Source organism: Aquarana catesbeiana, linkage group LG12 (assembly GCF_042186555.1).
Source record: "Aquarana catesbeiana isolate 2022-GZ linkage group LG12, ASM4218655v1, whole genome shotgun sequence".
NCBI lineage: Eukaryota > Metazoa > Chordata > Amphibia > Anura > Ranidae > Aquarana > Aquarana catesbeiana.
In genome coordinates, this window is record NC_133335.1 from 30,103,626 (window position 1) to 30,124,125 (window position 20,500).

Genomic DNA, 20,500 nt, shown 5'->3' on the forward strand with positions numbered 1-20,500 from the left:
GAGCTCTACGCTGCGCTGGAGGCGTAAGTCGGCTTAGTGGATAGGAGGCGGATGAGTGAGCTGTTTTCAGGAGCAGCTTTCGGTTTGGTGAGCAGTCTGACCGCGCTGTGAGAATGAGCTACGACCGAGCTATCACCGTCTTCTCCCCGGATGGACATCTCTTCCAGGTGGAATACGCCCAGGAGGCCGTGAAGAAAGGCTCCACGGCGGTGAGGACGGCTCTGTATTCTCTGTGGAGGGACTGGTGTCCCGCCTGGGGAGGATGGGGGCCTCCCGGGGACAAGGGAGCACACATCGGACCCTCGGCAACCAACCAGGCCTGAGGTCTCATGATAGAGGTCACTTGGTTGCTATAGGCAACAACTCCAGGCCTGTTGCTCCTAGCAACCATTTAGATCCGAAATACAGAGCGTGTGATTTCTATGGGTATGCCCCTGGCAGCCAATCAGATCCTTAGAAACAGGGCAGCTGGTTGCTATGGGTAACAGCACCAGGTCTCTTCGCCTAAAGAGTGAAACATTGGCAACCCATCAGATCTCAGGATACAAGGCCTGTGGTTGTTTATGGGCACCACCTCCCAGGTTTTTGGGCCTTGTGGGTGAGAAGTGAAACTGTTGCCCCTAGCAACCCATCAGAAAGCAGGGCATCTGGTTGCTATAGGCAACAGCTCTGAACCTGTTGCTCCTAACAACCATTTAGACCTCAAATACAGAGCATGTGGTAACAGCTTCAGGTCTCTTAGCCTGATGGATGAGAAGTGAAATTGTTGCCCCTGGCAGCCAATCCGAGCCTTGGAAACGGGGCAGCTGGTTGCTATGGGTAACAGCACCAGATCTCTTGGCAACCCATCAGATCTCAGGATACAGGGCTTCAGGTTATGGGCAACACCTCCAGGTTTTTGGGCTTGATGGGTGAGAAGTGAAACTGTTGCCCCTAGCAACCCATCAGATCTCAGAAAATGGCATCTGGTTGCTGTGGGCTGGTCTGTCCCAGAAGCAATGCACAGAGAAGAGTGGGGAACTTTGAATCCACAGACCGGGGGATGGGTAGGGTGTTTTTCAATAAAGGTGAACTAACACTTTAAGGTTTCTTGTTGTAGCTGAATGACTTTCCATCTGATGGTACCTGATGGAGTCAATCTGGAGCCAATGCCACTTGGTAAAGCCATTTACATGACACCAATGATCTTTTTTTGGCACCACCATAAGGGTATTTTCTTCCCATTGGCAACCAGTCATTGGTTTTAGCAGGAATTCTGAGACCTGAAAATGATTTCAATGGTACTTCTGGGGTAAAAAGGTTGAGAGGCTGCTGTAAGGATGTATGCTGGATGGTGGCACCAGAGGCATCCACCAGAAAACGAGGAAGCCCTTAGAGCAGCCACTCTCAACCAGGGCTCCGTGGAACCCTGGGGTTCTTCCTTAGGTTGCTAGCGGTTCCTTCAGCTGTATCTCGTTGACCCTCCTGCATAGTTCCAGGGCCAATGCTACTTGGCAGTGTCGGCAGCATGACAACAGTGGTTATTTTGCTCTGTAAGGGTGGTATTTTAACCACTAATGTAAGGGGGCATTCTTCTTGCTTCCCACCAGTGTGAGGGGGCATTCTTCCCACCAGTGTGAGGGGGGCATTCTTCTTGCTTCCCACCAGTGTGAAGGGGCATTCTTCCTATGTCCCACCAGTCCACCTGTGCGTGGGGGCATTCTTCCCACCAGTGTGAGGGGGGCATTCTTCTTGCTTCCCACCAGTGTGAAGGGGCATTCTTCCTATGTCCCACCAGTCCACCTGTGCGTGGGGGCATTCTTCCCACCAGTGTGAGGGGGGCATTCTTCTTGCTTCCCACCAGTGTGAAGGGGCATTCTTCCTATGTCCCACCAGTCCACCTGTGCGTGGGGGCATTCTTCCCACCAGTGTGAGGGGGCATTCTTCTTGCTTCCCACCAGTGTGAAGGGGCATTCTTCCTATGTCCCACCAGTCCACCTGTGCGTGGGGGCATTCTTCCCACCAGTGTGAGGGGGGCATTCTTCCCACCAGTGTGAGGGGGGCATTCTTCCCACCAGTGTGAGGGGGGCTTGCTTCCCACCAGTGTGAGGGGGCATTCTTCCTACTTCCCACCAGTGTGAAGGGGCATTCTTCCTATGTCCCACCAGTCCACCTGTGCGTGGGGGCATTCTTCCCACCAGTGTGAGGGGGGCATTCTTCCTACTTCCCACCAGTGTGAAGGGGCATTCTTCCTATGTCCCACCAGTCCACCTGTGCGTGGGGGCATTCTTCCCACCAGTGTGAGGGGGCATTCTTCCTACTTCCCACCAGTGTGAGGGGGGCATTCTTCCCACCAGTGTGAGGGGGCATTCTTCCTACTTCCCACCAGTGTGAGGGGCGCATTCTTCCCACCAGTGTGAGGGGCGCATTCTTCCCACCAGTGTGAGGGGCGCATTCTTCCCACCAGTGTGAGGGGCGCATTCTTCCCACCAGTGTGAGGGGCGCATTCTTCCCACCAGTGTGAGGGGCGCATTCTTCCCACCAGTGTGAGGGGGGCATTCTTCTTGCTTCCCACCAGTGTGAGGGGGCATTCTTCCCACCAGTGTGAGGGGGGGGCTTGCTTCCCACCAGTGTGAGGGGGCATTCTTCCTACTTCCCACCAGTGTGAGGGGGCATTCTTCCTACTTCCCACCAGTGTGAGGGGGCATTCTTCCTACTTCCCACCAGTGTGAGGGGGCATTCTTCCTACTTCCCACCAGTGTGAGGGGGCATTCTTCCTACTTCCCACCAGTGTGAGGGGGCATTCTTCCTACTTCCCACCAGTGTGAAGGGGCATTCTTCCTATGTCCCACCAGTCCACCTGTGCGTGGGGGCATTCTTCCCACCAGTGTGAGGGGGGCATTCTTCCCACCAGTGTGAGGGGGGCATTCTTCCCACCAGTGTGAGGGGGGCATTCTTCCCACCAGTGTGAGGGGGGGCATTCTTTCTACTTCCCACCAGTGTGTGTGTGTGGGGGGGGGGGGGGGCAATCTTCCTACAGCCCACCAGTGGGGAGGCATTCTTCCTACTGCCCACCAGTGGGGGGTGGGAGGCATTCTTCCTACTGCCCACCAGTGGGGGGTGGGAGGCATTCTTCCCATTGACCGCCTGGGTGAGGGGGCATTCTTTGTTTTCAGTTACCTATGATCCCCACCAACACAATCACCAATATTGGTTTGGTGATTGCCTTGATAGGGATCATAGGTAACTGAAAAAGAAGAACCAACCATTATTGGGGATTATGTTGGTGGGGATTAGGGTTCCGCCGATACCAAGCACTTGCACAAGTATCGGTACTCGTGTAAATGCTCCGATACTTACAGGCTCAGTTCTTTCAGCTGTCAGCGGGATTCCCCCACTGACAGCTGAAATTAAAAAAATAAAAAGACGTCAATTTATCGATTGTTAAGGAGCGGGGCTGCCGCGTCCTTAAAGTGATGTTCTGCCTTGGGATAATTTTTTTTTTTTTTTTTAAGTCAGCAGCTACAAATACTGTAGCTGCTGTCTTTATTATATGGACACTATATATAACTGAAAAAGAAAAAGAAGATCCAACCAATATTAGTAATTGTGTTGGTGGGAATCATCGGTAACTAAAAAAGAAGAACCAACCAATATTGGTGATTTGCGTTGGTGGAGATCATATATAAATGAAAAAAAGAAGATCCAGCCATATATATGATCCCCCACTTGGAATCTTTGGTCAGGCTTCAGGATGAGCAGATTGTAGCAGCCTCATTCTCTAGTAGTGACTACTGTCATTGTGAATGCCAATTAATGAGGGGGCAATAAAAATCCGACAGATGATCTAACCCAGCCCCACTATAAATAATAGCTTGTTATCAATTCTTCTTTTTGCTGTGTCATTCCATAGGAGCAGGAAGTCAGCAGTGCATAGATGTATTGCTTCCTCCTCTATGGACAACTGTTTCTCGTACATGAACTGTTCTTCATCACTAATATCACATAGAAGCTTCAACATTTTACTGTCTTTTCAGAAGTCATTTTTACTTTTTTTAAATTTGCATATTTTATTGAAAGAATACCTGGTGGTCTTGTTTTTGTATAGGAAATGCTCTACCCTTGATTTATAATTGGTCCCCTGGGTTGGCACCCTGTCACGTGGGCTTCAGATATAGGCTGCCATTGGCTGTTTTAAAATATCACCTTCTGAGAAATGTCATGTAGCCATCACTGGACAGGAAGTGGCTGCAAAGAGGCTCTAGGAGATCAGGGGCTCGAGATGTAAAGCCCAACTCTGCCTTTCCTTTCACTTTAAATAGTTTGTTTGGACCAAGCTGGCCCTTACTATTTCCTATACTAATTGCTGCAGCTGCTGTCAGCACTGAATAATGCATGTAGCACCTGCTGTATACGATATACAGCGATGTGTTCCGGCAGCGGTAAAGGGAACAGAATCAAGTTGGTTTGAGCAATGCTCAGCTATTACCAGGAAGCCTTTTTTTTTTATCAATGAATGCAAGTCTTCCCCTCAATGGCTGAGGTGGGGAGGTGGGTGGATGACATCACAACCTACTTTGTATAGTTCTAGGACATCACAACCATCAGGACAAGGCCTGTACTGCAGTTTGTGCACACAGCCAAAGTTTTATTAGCACTGGGGGTCTGACGATGTGTTCTGTGTTGCAGGTCGGGGTACGAGGAAAGGAAATTGTGGTACTCGGAGTGGAGAAGAAATCTGTGGCCAAACTTCAGGATGAGAGGACGGTGCGGAAAATCTGCGCTCTGGATGAGAACGTCTTCATGGCCTTTGCTGGTATGGACATGAAATTGCTTAGATGGTGTATGTTTGAGGGAGGTGCATGGGAGGGAGGTGCATTTTTGAAATAAAACTGCAAAATGGAAACCAATAAGCTTATTTCATTCATGCTTTTAGCACAGTTTTGACGTTGAAAGAAGGTTTCTGATTGGTTAACCACTTACCGACGGCCGCACGACTATATAAGTCCTGACTTTGAAGAGGGCACCGGTGGCAAAAGCGCCCTGTGGCGATTCAGTTCGCATAGGTAGCACTATACAAGTCACTCCATTCATTCATTCATTCAGGGATATCTCGGCTGCGACTGCCACAACCGAGGTATCCATCTCTTCAGGCGGCGGTTCGGTTAACGATAATGGTGGTCTCTGCGGCGGATTCACCACAAGATCACCTTTATTGACAGCGGGACAGGCCCCCCGCCGCTCTCTCCCGCGCCCTCCGCCGCTTACCAGAGCCGTCAACAGCGGCGTAGGCAATCAGGACCTATCCGTCGCTGGGTATGGAGACGAGTGAGGGGGAAGATGGCCCACCCGTCTCCATACTATAGCAGGGCGCAAGTGACGTTAAAACGCCACTTCCGCCCATACGTCTTAAAGGCACATTTTTCTGTTGTAATTTTTTTCAAATGACAATTTTTTTTTTTTTTTTTTTTCTTTTATTGCATTTTAGTGTAAATATGAGATCTGAGGTCTTTTTGACCCCAGATCTCATATTTAAGAGAACCTGTCGTGCTTTTTTACATTCCTTGTAATAGGAATAAAAGTGACCCAAAGTATTATTTTTTTTTTAGAAACGGTGTAAAAATAAATAAGGAAAAAAATTTTTTTTTTTTAAAGTGCCAGGTCCCGACGAGCTTGTGTGCAGAAGTGAACGCACACATGAGTAGCGCCCGCATATGAAAACAGTGGTCAAACCACACATGTGAGGTATCGCCGCGATCGTTAGAGCGAGAGCAACAGCACCAGACCTCCTCTGTAACTCAAAACATGCAACCTGTAGAATTTTTTAATTGTCGCCTATGGAGATTTTTAAGGGTAAAATTATGACGCCATTCCACAAACGGGCACAATTTTGAAGTATGACATGTTGGGTATCAATTTACTCGTCGTAACATTATCTTTCACACTATTAAAAAAAAATTGGGCTAACTTTACTGTTGTCTTATTCAAAAAAGTGATTTTTTTTCCAAAAAAAGTGCGCTTGTAAAACCGCTACGCAAATGCGGTGTGACAAAAAGTATTGCAATGACCGCCATTTTATTCTCTAGGGTGTTAGATAAAAAATGTATAATGTTTGGGGGTTCTAAGTAATTTTCTAGCAAAAAAACGTGTTTTTAACTTGTAAACACTGAGTCTGAAAAAGAGGCCTGGTCTTAAAGTGATTAAAAAGGCAAATCTATTAGATCCTTACTACCAAGAAGTAACGTATAACCATGAGATGGTTTTATACCGTGCTCTGATGTGCAGTTTTTTTCCCCTTACCTGCAGTGTTTACTAATTAAGGTTTATTAAAATTATTTTGAAATGATAATTAAATCAAGTTCCTCTTATTTTTAATTCCTTGTCATCCAGTCCCCGTCGGCTCTTCTCAACCATTAACTCTCTGCTTCGTCCCCCACCCCCTCTACCTACTAACTCACTCACTGCCCAAGAGATTGCCAATCATTTCAAAGACAAGATTGATGCAATTCGTGAGGATACCTCCACTGTGCGTACATCTTCCCCACCTAACATACCTTGCCTAACAGCACATTCAACACTCTCTCCTGTTTTGAATTGGCTACTACTGAAGAGGTTACAAAACTTTTCTCAGATGCCCACCTAACCAATTGTCCCTTGGATCCTGTTCCCTCACAAATACTACGGTCACCCTCTTCTTCTATCCTATGCTCCCTCACTCACATCTTCAATCTCTCCCTCTCTAGTGGCACATTCCCCTCCCCTCTAAAACATGCGCAGATCACTCCCATACTTAAAAAAGCCCTCACTGGACCCTACCAACCTGAACAACTTAAGACCCATCTCATTGCTCCCATTCACCTCCAAACTTCTAGAACGCTTAGTCTACAATCGTCTTAGCTCCTACCTCAGTGAAAATAACCTTCTTGATCCCTTACAGTCTGGCTTTCGCTCGCAGCACTCCACAGAAACTGCCTTACTAAAACTCACTAACGATTTACTAACTGCTAAAACCAACAGCCAGTACTCCATACTCCTACTACTTGACCTCTCTGCGGCCTTTGATACTGTTGACCACCCGCTCCTTCTCAATAAACTACATTCCCTTGGCCTCCGCGATTCTGCTCTATCCAGGTTCTCTGCCTATTTATCACAGCGCTCCTTCAGTGTCACCTACAACTCTGTCTCCTCCTCTTCATTGCCTCTTTCTGTGGGGGTCCCCCAAGGCTCTGTTCTTGGACCCCTTCTCTTCTCTATTTACACCTCCTCCCTTGGTCACTTGATAACCACCCACGGCTTCCAATACCACTTATACGCTGATGACACCCAAATCTATCTGTCTACTCCTCACCTCACTCCTTCAGTCTCCTCTCGCATTACTAACTTACTAACTGACATATCAGCATGCAGGGGCGTAACTAGAAATAGCAGGGCCCCATAGCAAAATGTTGTATGGGGCCCCTCTTCAAACAGCCCCCCCCCCCCCCCCCCCAGCTGCCCTAGTGTCAATGCAGCGTGACCTGTGCCCCATACAGCGTGACCTGTGGCCAATACAGCCTGGTCTGCCTGTGCCCCATACAGCCTCACCTATGCAGAGGAAGAGGCAAGCCACCCGGATCAGCAGAGAGCGGGATTGCCCGCTGTAATAGCTTTCATTTGAATTTCCTGTCTTCCCGGGGCTCATCGTCACATAGCCCCACCTCATGGCCCAACGCCTTTGATGACGTCACATGTCCCGCATTGGATCGGCGTTCTGTCTATCAAAGGCACCGGGCCAAAAGGTGGAGCTATGTGACGTGAGCCCCGGGAACACTGGAAGTTCTAATGAAAGCTCTTACATCGGGCAATTCAGCTCTCTGCTGATACGGACAGCTCGCCTCTTCCTTTCCTCTCTCTTCCCCTGGCTGGGAGACTGTGCTGGCGGTGCTCTTATCCTCACTGGGCCCCACTCGGCTCCGGGCCCCATAGCAGCCGCATGGGTCGCTATGGTGGTAGTTACGCCCCTGTCAGCATGGATGTCGCACCACTTCCTTAAACTAAATCTCTCTAAAACTAAGCTATTAATATTCCCCCCCTCCATGACCTTTCCATCAAAATCAACAATGCAACCATCAGTCCCTCCCCTCACGCCAGGGTACTAGGTGTAATCCTAGACTCTCACTTGTCATTTCAGCCTCTAATTCAATCGCTGTCAAAAGTTTGTAGAATTCACCTTCGTAACATCTCTAAAATTCACCCCTTTTAACAAATGAAACCACCAAGCTCCTCATTCACTCCCTTGTTATCTCTCGCCTTGACTCTTGCAACTCCCTTCTCATTGGCCTGCCTCTCCATAGGCTCCTCCCCTCTTCAGTCTATCATGAATGCTGCTGTCAGACTTATCCACCTTACCAACCGCTCAGTGTCTGCCGACCCTCTCCTCCAATCCCTACACTGGATCCCAATCACCCAGTAAATTAAATTCTGTTTAGATTCCTCATAGCTTAACAAATCCCCCCCCCCCCCCCCCAAGGGCTGATAATAATAGAAAAAAAGAAATTATTATTTAAAAGGTAAAATTCGGAAAAAAAAAATTAAATAAAACAACGCTGACACCGTCCACTCCTCCCTCCCCCAAAAAAAGAAAGCATTGTAAAGAATAACAAAAAATATAAATTGTAAAAAAATATTTGTAAAAAATAAAATTGTAAAAAAAATAAATAAAAAAACTACTGACACAGTCCACTGTCACTTTTTTTTTTTTTTTTTTTAACATCATGTATCGGTAATCGGTATCTGCGAGTACTGGGGGGGTGGAGAGAAAGAAAGTGGTATTGGTGCAACCCTAGTTATGACCCTAGGACAAGAGATGTGTTACTGACAGGATCATCAGGTGAAAAGAAATCAAATGCAGCCACCACATCTAAGAACTGATAAGCTGCAACGTATTCAATTTTTGTTCTTGGGCTTAGATAATTTCTCTTCTAGCGACCAACCAAACTTCCTTTCTTTTACAGGTCTCACAGCTGACGCCAGAATAGTGATAAATCGGGCACGGGTAGAGTGTCAGAGCCACAGACTGACAGTAGAAGACCCAGTGACTGTGGAGTACATCACACGATACATTGCCAGTCTAAAACAGGTGCTGAGATCTAAGTGTAGGGCTGTAACTAACGATTATTTTCATAATCGATTAGTTGGCCGATTATTGTTTCGATTATTCGGTTAATAACCTTAAAAAAAAGTGTGGTGTATAATTTAGTTAATGTGTACAGTTTTAAAAAAAGGCAATTTATTCTTACATATCTCCATGCAGTTGTAAATATATATAACTATATGATTAGAGAGCAAAATATCTAAATATATACAACTATATGATTAGAGAGCAAAATATCTAATCTCTGAGAATAACAGACAGAAGAGATATACTTATATACTATTAGAGGAGATATACTGTATAAACTGTTAGAGGAGATATACTGTATATACTATTAAAGGGTGAATCTGGTAAATATCATCAGACTCAGTGATCAAATTTTTTTATTAAAAACAAAAACAATGTCTTCCTTCAAAAAAAATTTAATATTAAGAAAGTTCGTTCTTTCATTCAGTGAATGTACAAAGATTTTTCGTCTGAATATTTTCATCTGAAAATTGATCCGTCTGGCCAGCATAAGGCTCAGTACACACCTATGCAGTTTGCTTTTCATCTGTTTCTGCAGTGCTTTTTGCTGTGCGTTTTGATTTTTGTGCTCGTGATTTTGCTGCGATTTGTGTTTTTGCATTTTTTTGGCCAATTTGTTGTTGGGCAGATTAAAAAACACATATTGCTGCAAAAACGCATTACATGCTTTTCTGCAGCTTCACTATTGAAGTATATTGAACTAAAAAAGCACCGTTTTGCGTGAACGTGTCCCATAGGAAACCATGTGAATGAACTGTAGTACGTTTCTGCAAAAAGCAGCAAAAAACACATAGATGTGAACCAGGTCTAAGACGTTTAGTAACATAATGGGGTGAAAAAAACTAAAATTAGCCCTTTATAGTACAAAAAAAAAAAAGCAGATAATCACTACTGTAAGGGGTTAATATTTTTTAGTGTAGAACTGTGAAAGTAATATTTGCAGTAGCGATTATTTGCTCTTTTTGTACTATAAAGGGCTCATTTTAGGTTTTTTTCAACCCCATTATGTTACTGGCCGATTAATCGATTATGAAAATAGTAATCGATTAACTTCATAATCGATTAGTTGTCGATTAATCGATTAGTTGTTTCAGCCCTATCTAAGTGGATTGCCTAAGGCTTTGCTTTCTTTGCTTCTTAGTGGATTAGGAAATCCACAGTGATCTAATATGAAAGAGAGGATCGTGTGCACCTGCTGTGTATGGGATAGAGAGCTGTCTGCAAAGGCATCCAGATGGCGTGACAGCCAGGCAACTGGCATTTTCAGCTACAGCAGTCTAAATAAATTGTTCAATATAGTTGTCCTTAAATTTCCTGATATATAGTATGTCATATATATCGCTGCCTTCTTTGGGATAGAATTCAGCAAAGGACCTCCCAATAAAGAACCTTTTATAGGATGTCAGGATGTGTTCCAATCCAGGAGAATTTTATTCTAACAAGCTTACGTTTACAGCAGTCTGCTTGTTCTGTAAAATGTGTGTATGTACTAAACTGTATTCCAGTGCTTCACTGCTGCAAACTCATCAGCTGAGTTGGTTTGCACGATGGTATGCTATAACCCTAACTTTGTATCCCACCAGCGCTACACTCAGAGCAACGGTCGCCGGCCTTTTGGTATATCCGCTCTCATTGTTGGCTTTGATTTCGACGGCACCCCTCGTCTCTACCAGACAGATCCTTCCGGCACTTACCATGCTTGGAAAGTAAGTCTGTCTTCAATCTCTTGGCATTCGGGGCCCTGTGCAGGTTAATAAAGACTAATCTATTGTCATCTTACAGGCCAATGCTATCGGCAGAGGGGCCAAGTCTGTGCGGGAGTTCCTGGAGAAGCACTACACGGAAGAGGCGATCGAGACAGATGACCTGACCATTAAACTGGTCATTAAGGCACTCCTGGAAGTGAGTACAAAGGCCAGCCTCCTACTTATTTCCAGTTCTATGTTATTGGCCAGTCATTTTTTTTCTTGTATTGGGCTTTACTTGTAGTATAACAGAAATGAAGCACTTGGCAGGCAAATATGAGCCTTAATATAGAATCAGATGTATATAAAAATCCGCCCACTCATACACCCAAAAACGCTGCGCTGATGGCAAAAACCTAAATCTGAGCTGCTGCTTAAATGATAAGTATACAGTAAAAAATTGATTCACCACAAACTCGCTCCTAGTGAACTCAAAATAGCAGCGCTAAACGTGATCCCTAATCAAATAATAAAGTGTAGTGAAGAGTGATGAGCTGATGCATCAACCCGTGCAATGATTACACCACGTCCTCATCCTTCATCATTAATGTGCATACAATGACATATTCAAAAAAAAATTACAAACAAATGGTGCATATACACCAATTAAGTGAATAACGTATCTGTGCACATACAAATATAATGTGAGAATTATAACTGAGAGCCAATGTGAATTAACTCGCAAAAAAAATTATTATATCTATAAAGTGTGTCCACAAACAAACCGAAAGTAAAATAGTCCAAAACAAAATCCGTGACGTGTTGTAGTGCAAATCTTCTACTTAAATGAATCTTCCACCGCACCTCTGTGACTGTGAATCCACTCCCCTTAGGTGAATGCACTCACCAGCTCCTTTTGCCCACACTCTCGTGTCAGGGCCAACAAGCTTTTATCCCACACTCACAAGGGATAAGATTGATCTTCAGTGGTAAACCTGTACACCTCTACTTCTCCAAAGTGTAATGCCCAAGAGCTCTCTCCACATGAAAAAAGAAAAATAATCCAATGGTGCAATAACGTAATAAAATTTATTAAAGATCAAAAAGCCCCTTCACCATTGCACTCACATCTTTAAAATTCACTGCAGGCTTAACAGTAACACAGCACAGCAAGTTGTCACAGCATAACAAAATAAAGTAAGTAAACCAGTGTGTGGTGGTCACGGCGGACCCAGGTACTGCGCTTCTCAAAATACCCGTCTCACCCGATCCCTGGTGTAGATGTGACCGGCTTCCACCTATCCTCGTATGGCGCTCCCTGTCACAGCGTCCTACGTCACTCAAAAGCGATTGCCGTGTAGCCACGCCCCGACATGTTTCGTCATAAAGACTTAGTCATGGGATTGGCTACACGGCACGGCAATCAATCTTTTATACCCATAGCTTCCGATCCGGGCGGAAGACCCATAACTGCGCCTGCGCGCTTTCAGTGTTTGATCCGAGCGGAGATCGCAATACTGCGCATGCGCGTTCCCTGTGTCCCCGCTCGCACCATTTCACACTGCTACTATATAACAAAGTACACATTGTGCTTGTGACAGTCACATTATTACAAATATCGGAACTGTTTCATCCTGTAATGTTTCTCCCGATGTTGTACCTCACATTAATACTGTTCTAAAAATATTTCACCTCCACGTGAGACAACGGGCTAATTCTCCCATATATATAAATAAAAAACTCCATAAAAAGTTCCTTGAACATCACAGTGATATGTAAAAGAGCTGCTTTGGTAAATCATAATGTTGAATATAAAAAAACAGTCAACTAATACCATCCTATCATCGAGCAGATATATAACGCTAACCCAACCTATAACTCATATCTTCCCCTAAACCATGGATAAAATACTAAACAGGATTAAGTCTAACAATACCTTTATCTCACAGTATAAACATGAGCCCTCACTGCAACACCATCAAACTAAAAAAACAAATATAAAAAAATAATAAATATAAAAAAATTAAATTAATTATAAAAAAAAAAAAAAAAAAAAAAAAAAAAAAAAAATATATAAATAATAAAAATAAAAATAAAAATAAATATAAAATAAATAATAAAATTAAACAAAAAATAAATGAAAATGAAAATAAAAATGAAATAAAAATAAAAATAAAAATTAAAATTAAAATTAAAAATAAAAAAATATATCAATCAATTGAATTTAATAGTCGTTGATGAAGCAGTTGAGGTCCAACTCTATGTTAAGGCCCCTCGGAAATAGGCACCTGAGCAGGAATATCCATCGGGTCTCTCGTTGGGACAAGTCCCTCACCCGATTTGACCCTCTCCAGGAAGGGTAAACTATGTCAATCCCACAAAACTGGAGAAGAGTAGGGTCCTGATCATGTTTCTCTTTAAAATGGAGGGACACGCTGTGATATTTATATCCATTCCTAATATTGGACATATGTTCAGAGATCCGCACCCTTAGGAGTCGCTTGGTGCGTCCAACATAAAACAGGCCGCAGGGGCACCACATTAAATAAACCACAAACGATGAGTTACATGTAATAAACTCCCTTATTTTAAAGGTCTCATTTTCGTGGTTCTTTTTTCATGTGGAGAGAGCTCTTGGGCATTACACTTTGGAGAAGTAGAGGTGTACAGGTTTACCACTGAAGATCAATCTTATCCCTTGTGAGTGTGGGATAAAAGCTTGTTGGCCCTGACACGAGAGTGTGGGCAAAAGGAGCTGGTGAGTGCATTCACCTAAGGGGAGTGGATTCACAGTCACAGAGGTGCGGTGGAAGATTCATTTAAGTAGAAGATTTGCACTACAACACGTCACGGATTTTGTTTTGGACTATTTTACTTTCGGTTTGTTTGTGGACACACTTTATAGATATAATAATTTTTTTTGCGAGTTAATTCACATTGGCTCTCAAATATGAGCCTTGCCAAACGCCCCCATAACATTGCACTGAGCCACATATTGGTGAGTGGGGTGATGGCCCAGGATAGTTGGCCGTGGCTGCAGAATGCATTCCGCTGAGGGCAGAATGTTACCCAACACCACAAACAATGAAAACAGTCCCAAAGTACAGGTTTGCTTCTGTCAAAGAAAACTGTCCCTGTAAAACGGGGATGGGCAACTACAGCCTCCAGCTGTTGTGAAACTACAAGTCCCATCGTGCCTCTACCTCTGGGAGTATATCTCAATCCTCCCCATCATGTCTCTGCTTTTCAGAGTCATTCTTGTAACTGTCAAGTCTTACAATGCCTGATGGGACATGTCGTTCCACAACAGCTGAAGGGCCGCAGTGTCCCACCCCTGATGTAAATAATTGGCGGCACCTTTCTTGCAGCACATTGATACAGTCATTACTTTCTTTTGGCACTAAGTGATGATGCGTACAATTGTTTTGGTATTTTGAAAGAAATGCAGTAAAAGATCGATAGAAAATTTTAGGAAGATTCCACATCTACATATTGATTTTTCTGGCGATGCTTTCTATGAAGCTTTGTTCTATGAATGATGTCTAAGTGAACCAATATCGATCATTAGCCACTTGACCTCCGGAAGATTTACCCGTCTTCATGACCAGGCCAATTTTTGCGATACAGCACTGCGTTACTTTAACCGACAATTGTGTGGTCATGGGACACTGTACCCAAATAAAATTTATGTCATTTTTTTTATCCACAAATAGAGCTTTCTTTTGCTGGTAATTGATCACCTCTGTGATTTTTATTTACTTTTTTTCGCTATAAACAAAAAAAAATGACCGATTTCGAAAAAAAAAAAATTTTTTCCTTCATGCTATAAAACATATCCAATAAAAAATTTAGACCAATATGTATTCTGCTACATATTTTTGGTAAAAAAAAGCTTATATGATTGGTTTATGCGAATGTTATAGCGTCTACAAACTATGGGATATATTTATGGAATTTTTATTTATTTATTTTTATACTAGTAATGGTGGCGATCAGTGACTTATAGTGGGACTGCAATAATGTGGTGGACATTTTGACACCAACTGACACTGCCTGGAACCAGTGACACTAATATAGTGATCAGTCCTGAAAAAATATGTGGCCACTGTACTAATGACAATGGGTGGGAAGGAGCGATCAAGGGGTTAACTGTGTGCCTAGCCAGTGTTTGTGTGTTAAAGTGGTTGTAAAGTCAGAAGGTTTTTTTATCTTAATGCATTCTATGCATTAAGATAAAAAGCCTTCTGTGTGCAGCAGCCCCCCTAATACTTTCCTGAGCCCCATCTCGATCCAGCAATATCCACGAGTGCCTCGGCCGTCTGAGACTCTCCTTCCTGATTGGCTAAGACACAGCAGCAGCGCCATCGACTCCCACTGCTGTCAAAGTCAGTCAGCCAATCAGGAAAGACGAGGTGGGGCCGGGCCGCGGCTCTGTGTCTAAAAAGACACACGGAGCTGTGACTCGATTCGGGTGCCCCCCTAGCAAGTTGCTTGCTGTGGGGGCACTCGACAGGGGGGAGGGGCCAGGAGCACAGAAGAGGGACCCGAGAACAGGAGGATCCGGGCTGCTCTGTGCAAATCCACTGCAACAGAGCAGGTAAGTATAACATGTTTGTTATTTTTATAGAAAAAAAAACAAGACTTTACAATCACTTAAACTGTGTGCTGCTTTTACTAAGGGAAATAATAGGTCTTAGTCCCTCAATCCATTTCTTCCCCCTCGTCAGATCTGAGATATGCCTTGTTTACATAGACATATCTTAGTTCTCTTTGCATTGCCAATGATCGGCAGGTGCTGGAGGACATTGAGTGCACGGCACCCACAAATTGGCTTCTGCTGTGAATTATCGCGTCCCCCTGCAGGCAGAAGCCCAGAATCACATGTGTGTATATAATATGTGATCTGGCATGCAGCCTTGTAGCAGTAAAACTGCTATGGGGTGGATAGCAAGCGGTTAAATAACTCTATCTGAATATCTGTCTATGGCTGGCTGAAGTGGTATTCTGAAACAGGTTTGTCTTTTAGGCCTCATTCACACAAGGCAGATCCGCTCAGTTGATCTCCGCTGAGCCGGAGTATGACAGGTTCGTCTCTGCTCACTGAGTGGGGAGGGGCCTGTCAGAGCGCCGCTGATTCCTATGGAGAGATCTGACAAAAATGGACAGCATGTCCGTTTTCATCAGATCTCAGCCGATGCGTTCACCATCCGTCTTGGTGGATTGGAATACGTCTGATTTTTATCGTATCGGATGGCAGATGGGTGTCAGCGGACACATCTCCGCTGACATCCGTCTCCCCATAGGAGTCAATGGATGGCTCAAGCGATTCCGTCAGGCGGCGGACCCGAGTGGGATTGCCGCGTGAAAGGGGCTTTAATATATATATATGCGCGCAGATAACTTTCTGCCCTGTAGTCCTTAGGAGAGAAGTCAACAAAAAGTTCTGCATTGGCATAGAGCAGATAGGAACAGGCAAGTGTTAGATGGGATGAACCTTCCTATATGCGCTTCCCCTACAAAGTAATACCATGGCTGATATGGTTGTTGTATGGGGACATCATGATTAGTAATTTTCTTTGTAAATAACTTTTTTGTTTTTTTGTTTTTTCTCCCCCAGGTTGTTCAGTCTGGAGGAAAAAACATTGAACTAGCGGTTATGAGGCGAGACCAGCCACTAAAGGTACCGGTACACTGTGTGATTTTGTGAATTATGGCAAAAGAGTGTTGAGTCTTCTAGCTTGCACTTGGAAAAAAACATACAGGTCTGATCTTTTTGTTAAAATAAAGTGGTTCTGAAGGCTGTTGCTTTTTACCTCCATTCTTCATTATTCTGCATTCTATGCATGAAGGTAAAAAAACCTTCTGTGTGCAGCTCCACCCCCCCCCCCCCCAACACTTATACTTACCTGAGCCTGATCTTGATCCAGCTATGTGCACAAGAGCAGCTGCTCCCAGCACTCTCTCTTCTTATTGGCTCAGACACAGCAGTAGGAGCCATTGGCTCCTGCTGCTGTCCATCACAGGCAATGAGGAAGGAGCGGGGCTGAGCTGCACTCTGTGTGACAATGGACATAACCGAGCAAGGCTGCACAAGAGCCCCAATAGCAAGTGGCTTGTTATGGGGACGTTTAACAGGGGGAGGAGCCCAGAGTTTTGGCTGGGGACCCGAAAAGAGGAGGTTTAGGGCTGCTCTGTGCAAAACCATTATACAGAGCAGGTAAGTATGACGTGTTATGTAGAAGGACACCTATATGAGAGTCAACGGGGGTGCACACCCCAAAAAAGTTACAAAAATTGAATAGTTTCCCCAAGGGGTTTTTTGGCAGTAAAATATATTTGTAGAAAAATAATTGAATTGAAATCTTTTTATTGTATCAAAAAATTGATTCAAATTCACAATGAGTTTATAATATGAGCTCTGGTTAGTGACATATGAACAGCAAAATCAGCCATTATTCCAGGCAAAACTTGCACCATGGACGCAGTTTACAATACATTACAACATGGCTATCCACATGAATACCCAACGCATTTTGACCCCTACAATCAGTCTTCTTCAGGGGGATTTTTGGGGGGAGGAGAAGCAGCAGTACACTGAGATTCCCAGTGCAGGGCTGTGCATCGGGAGCAAGTGAGGACAAGTCTGATCATTGGAGGAGAGTATACCGAGTTCCCAGCCTAGCTAGAGCACTGACCAGCTGTGCTCTCCTGCTTAGTGCGGTCAGTTTTTAATAGGAAAACAGAGGAACTGGTAGAAACACCAGGGATTTCACATAAAGGAAGCAATACAAAGAGAACAGGAGACTTTCTCAGACAAGTACATGGTACAGCAGACACATATCAGGAATATGAAGTGTTGGGGTAACAAACGCTTTAACGTTCAACTCTTCTGGGCATTCCTCCTTCTGACCCCTACATGACTGCTGAGTTCTATAGTGTGGCATGGGGGGGGACAGGCCTCCAGTGCTTCACAAAATGTTGAAAGGTGAAGAGAACGGAGGAGAACCGAGGGGAAGGTAGGAGACAAGGGTCACTAGAGAGTTGAGCATAGATTATCGTTTGCCATTTAAAACTAGATGGGGTTGCAGCAAGGTGCCAGCTGCTTGTTGATATTTTTTCAGTATTCTAATTTACTAACAAATTTGCAGACCTCTTCCTATCTCGGCCTACTTGTTCTGCTTAGGCAAAGTATGTTTGTCAGCATAATAGCCAGGCAAGTAGTGTTTTCAAGTCACAGGGTTTATCAGATGCTTCTCCCCATCACAGGATCTTAGGCAAACAGCCTCAGAGAATCAGCAGCTCTAATATTCCTATTTATTGGATACCATAAGACTTTACTTTGATATATAGCCAAAAGTTTTGAGAATGACACAAATATAAATTTTCACAAAGTCTGCTGACTCAGATTTAAAGAGGAAGTAAACCTTACTTCTCTGCAAAGTAAAGGCATAATGTGCAAATGATGCCCGTGCCGTCTTCGTTGCAGGTCGCATCCATCTTCCTTCCAGGGCCGTGGACTCCGGCTGTGTGACTGGCCAGAGTTGCGTGATGTCACTCCCACGCATGCACGCGGGTGCCGCCGGTCACAGCACACGCTCCTGAAGGAATGGCACGGATGGCCGTTCCTTCAGAGCGCATTCGGCAATGACTTGATCGGCTCAGTAACAGTGAATATCTCTTAAACAGCGCATGTTTAGGAGATATTTACAGTACCTATAGGCAAGCCTAGAATAAAGGCTTATCTATAGGTACAAATGTTACAGGGAGGTTTACAACCGGGCATCCGGAAAAATCCTTCAGAGAAGAAAAGGTGAGCCCTACCATCAGTCCTGTGTCATGCCAACAGTAATGCATCCTGAGACCATTCATGTGTGGGGTTGCTTTTCAGCCAAGGACGTGGGCTCAGTCACAATTTTGCCTAAGAACACAGCCATGAATAAAGAATGGTACAAAATGGTACATCCTCCGAGGGCAACTTCTTCCAACCATCCAGGAACAGTTTGGAGAGGAACAATGCCTTTTCCAGCATGATGGAGCACCTTGCCATAGGGCAAAAGTGATAACTAACTGGCTTAGGGAACAAAACATCGAAATTTTGGGTCCCTGGCCAGGAAACTCCCCAGACCCTAATCCCATTGAGAACTTGTGCCCCAGAAGTTGATTGATCGCCATGCCAGGAAGATTTGCAGAGGTCTTGGGGAAAAAAAAGGGTCAGCACTGCAAATATTGACTCTTTGCATAAACTTCATATCATTTTCAATAAAAGCCTTTGACACTTATGAAATACTTGTAATTATACTTCAGTATATCATAGTAGCATCTGACAAAAAGATCTAAAAACACTGAAGACTTTGTGAAAATGAATATTTGTGTCATTCTCAAAACTTTTGGCCACAGCTGTATTCTGTGGATTCATTCTCCCAATCCCCCCATTTTCACCAGAACCTATTTTCTTACAGATCCTAAGCCCAGATGAGATTGAACGGTACGTGGCAGAGATTGAAAAAGAGAAGGAAGAAAATGAAAAGAAAAAACAAAAGAAGACAACTTAACTTGACACTTTGTTCTATTCAGTCTGCTTTAAGTATCGGCCTTGTAATGAAATTTCTTTTTTAAAACCTAAGCACTGGTTTCCAGATTTTTGGATGCAGAAAACCTCTACATTTTCAATAGTATAGCCCAGTGATGGCGAACCTCGGCACCCCAGATGTTTTGGATCTACATTTCCCATGATGCTCAACTACACTGCAGAGTGCATGACCTTCATGGGAAATGTAGTTCCAGAACATCTGGGGTGCCAAGGTTTGCCATCACTGGTATAGCCTATGGCGGGAGTGCCCACCAGATGACCCGCAATCACCTGCTCTGGGATGGCGGGTCAGCAAGCCCAGATCGCTAGATGCCGACCCGCCATCCCAGAGCATCAGTGTTATGGATGGAGCCAGTAGAAGAAGCGGGAGCCACATAATCTGCTTCCCCTATAGCGCCTGTGTTCTATCGATTTGTGCCCTCCGTCGAAAAGCGCATGCGCAGGACAGAAGGGCACTCCAGCTGATTTGCGGATCAGCTGGAGTGACGTCACCATAGCGCATGCGCACATCGTAGGAGGGTTTTTTTGATGGGAGATACCATTTCACGGGCACAATTGAAAGCTATGCAAAGAGCTGAGGTACACCGTAGATGTCAGATTGTGCCTCGCTGTAAACCCGTGACGTAACAGCGAGGCACAATATGACAAATACGGTGTCACTCCGCTGTTTACATAGCATTAAATTGTGGCCAAGAAATGGTATCTCCCGTTGAAAAAAAAGGTTCTACGATGTGCGCATGCGCTATGGTGATGTCGCTTCAGCTGTTCAGCAAATCAGCTGGAGAACCCTTCCGTTCTGCGCATGCGCAGGCACTTTTCGACGGCGGGCACAAATCGATAGAACACCGGCTCCTGTCCCAGGCAAAGTGCAGGGCATCTGCAGCTTACCTGCACTGAGCTGTAGCCTCTATTATATCCTGCGGGTTTAGTGCACTATCAAAGTGTACCGCAACTTGCAAGATATAATAGAAGCCTATGGCAAAGCACAGCTAACCCGCAGGTGCAGAGCGCTACACCCACTGTACGGGTAAACTGCAGTGCATCAGAGTGAAAGTTTATTAGGCGGACCTGTTTGGACCCTCTATG

General features: G+C 44.6%; 1 protein-coding gene across 1 annotated transcript; it reads left to right on the plus strand.

Moving 5' to 3' along the window:
• Positions 1 to 9: 9 nt before the first annotated feature.
• On the plus strand, positions 10 to 19,447 carry PSMA7 (proteasome 20S subunit alpha 7). The gene is made up of 7 exons (XM_073607525.1): positions 10 to 209; positions 4,669 to 4,795; positions 8,973 to 9,097; positions 10,723 to 10,845; positions 10,922 to 11,041; positions 16,442 to 16,504; positions 19,284 to 19,447. The coding sequence occupies exons 1-7, from the start codon at positions 114 to 116 to the stop codon at positions 19,374 to 19,376; spliced, it is 747 nt and encodes a 248-aa protein (XP_073463626.1). The 5' UTR covers positions 10 to 113; the 3' UTR covers positions 19,377 to 19,447.
• The last annotated feature ends 1,053 nt before the right edge of the window (positions 19,448 to 20,500 follow it).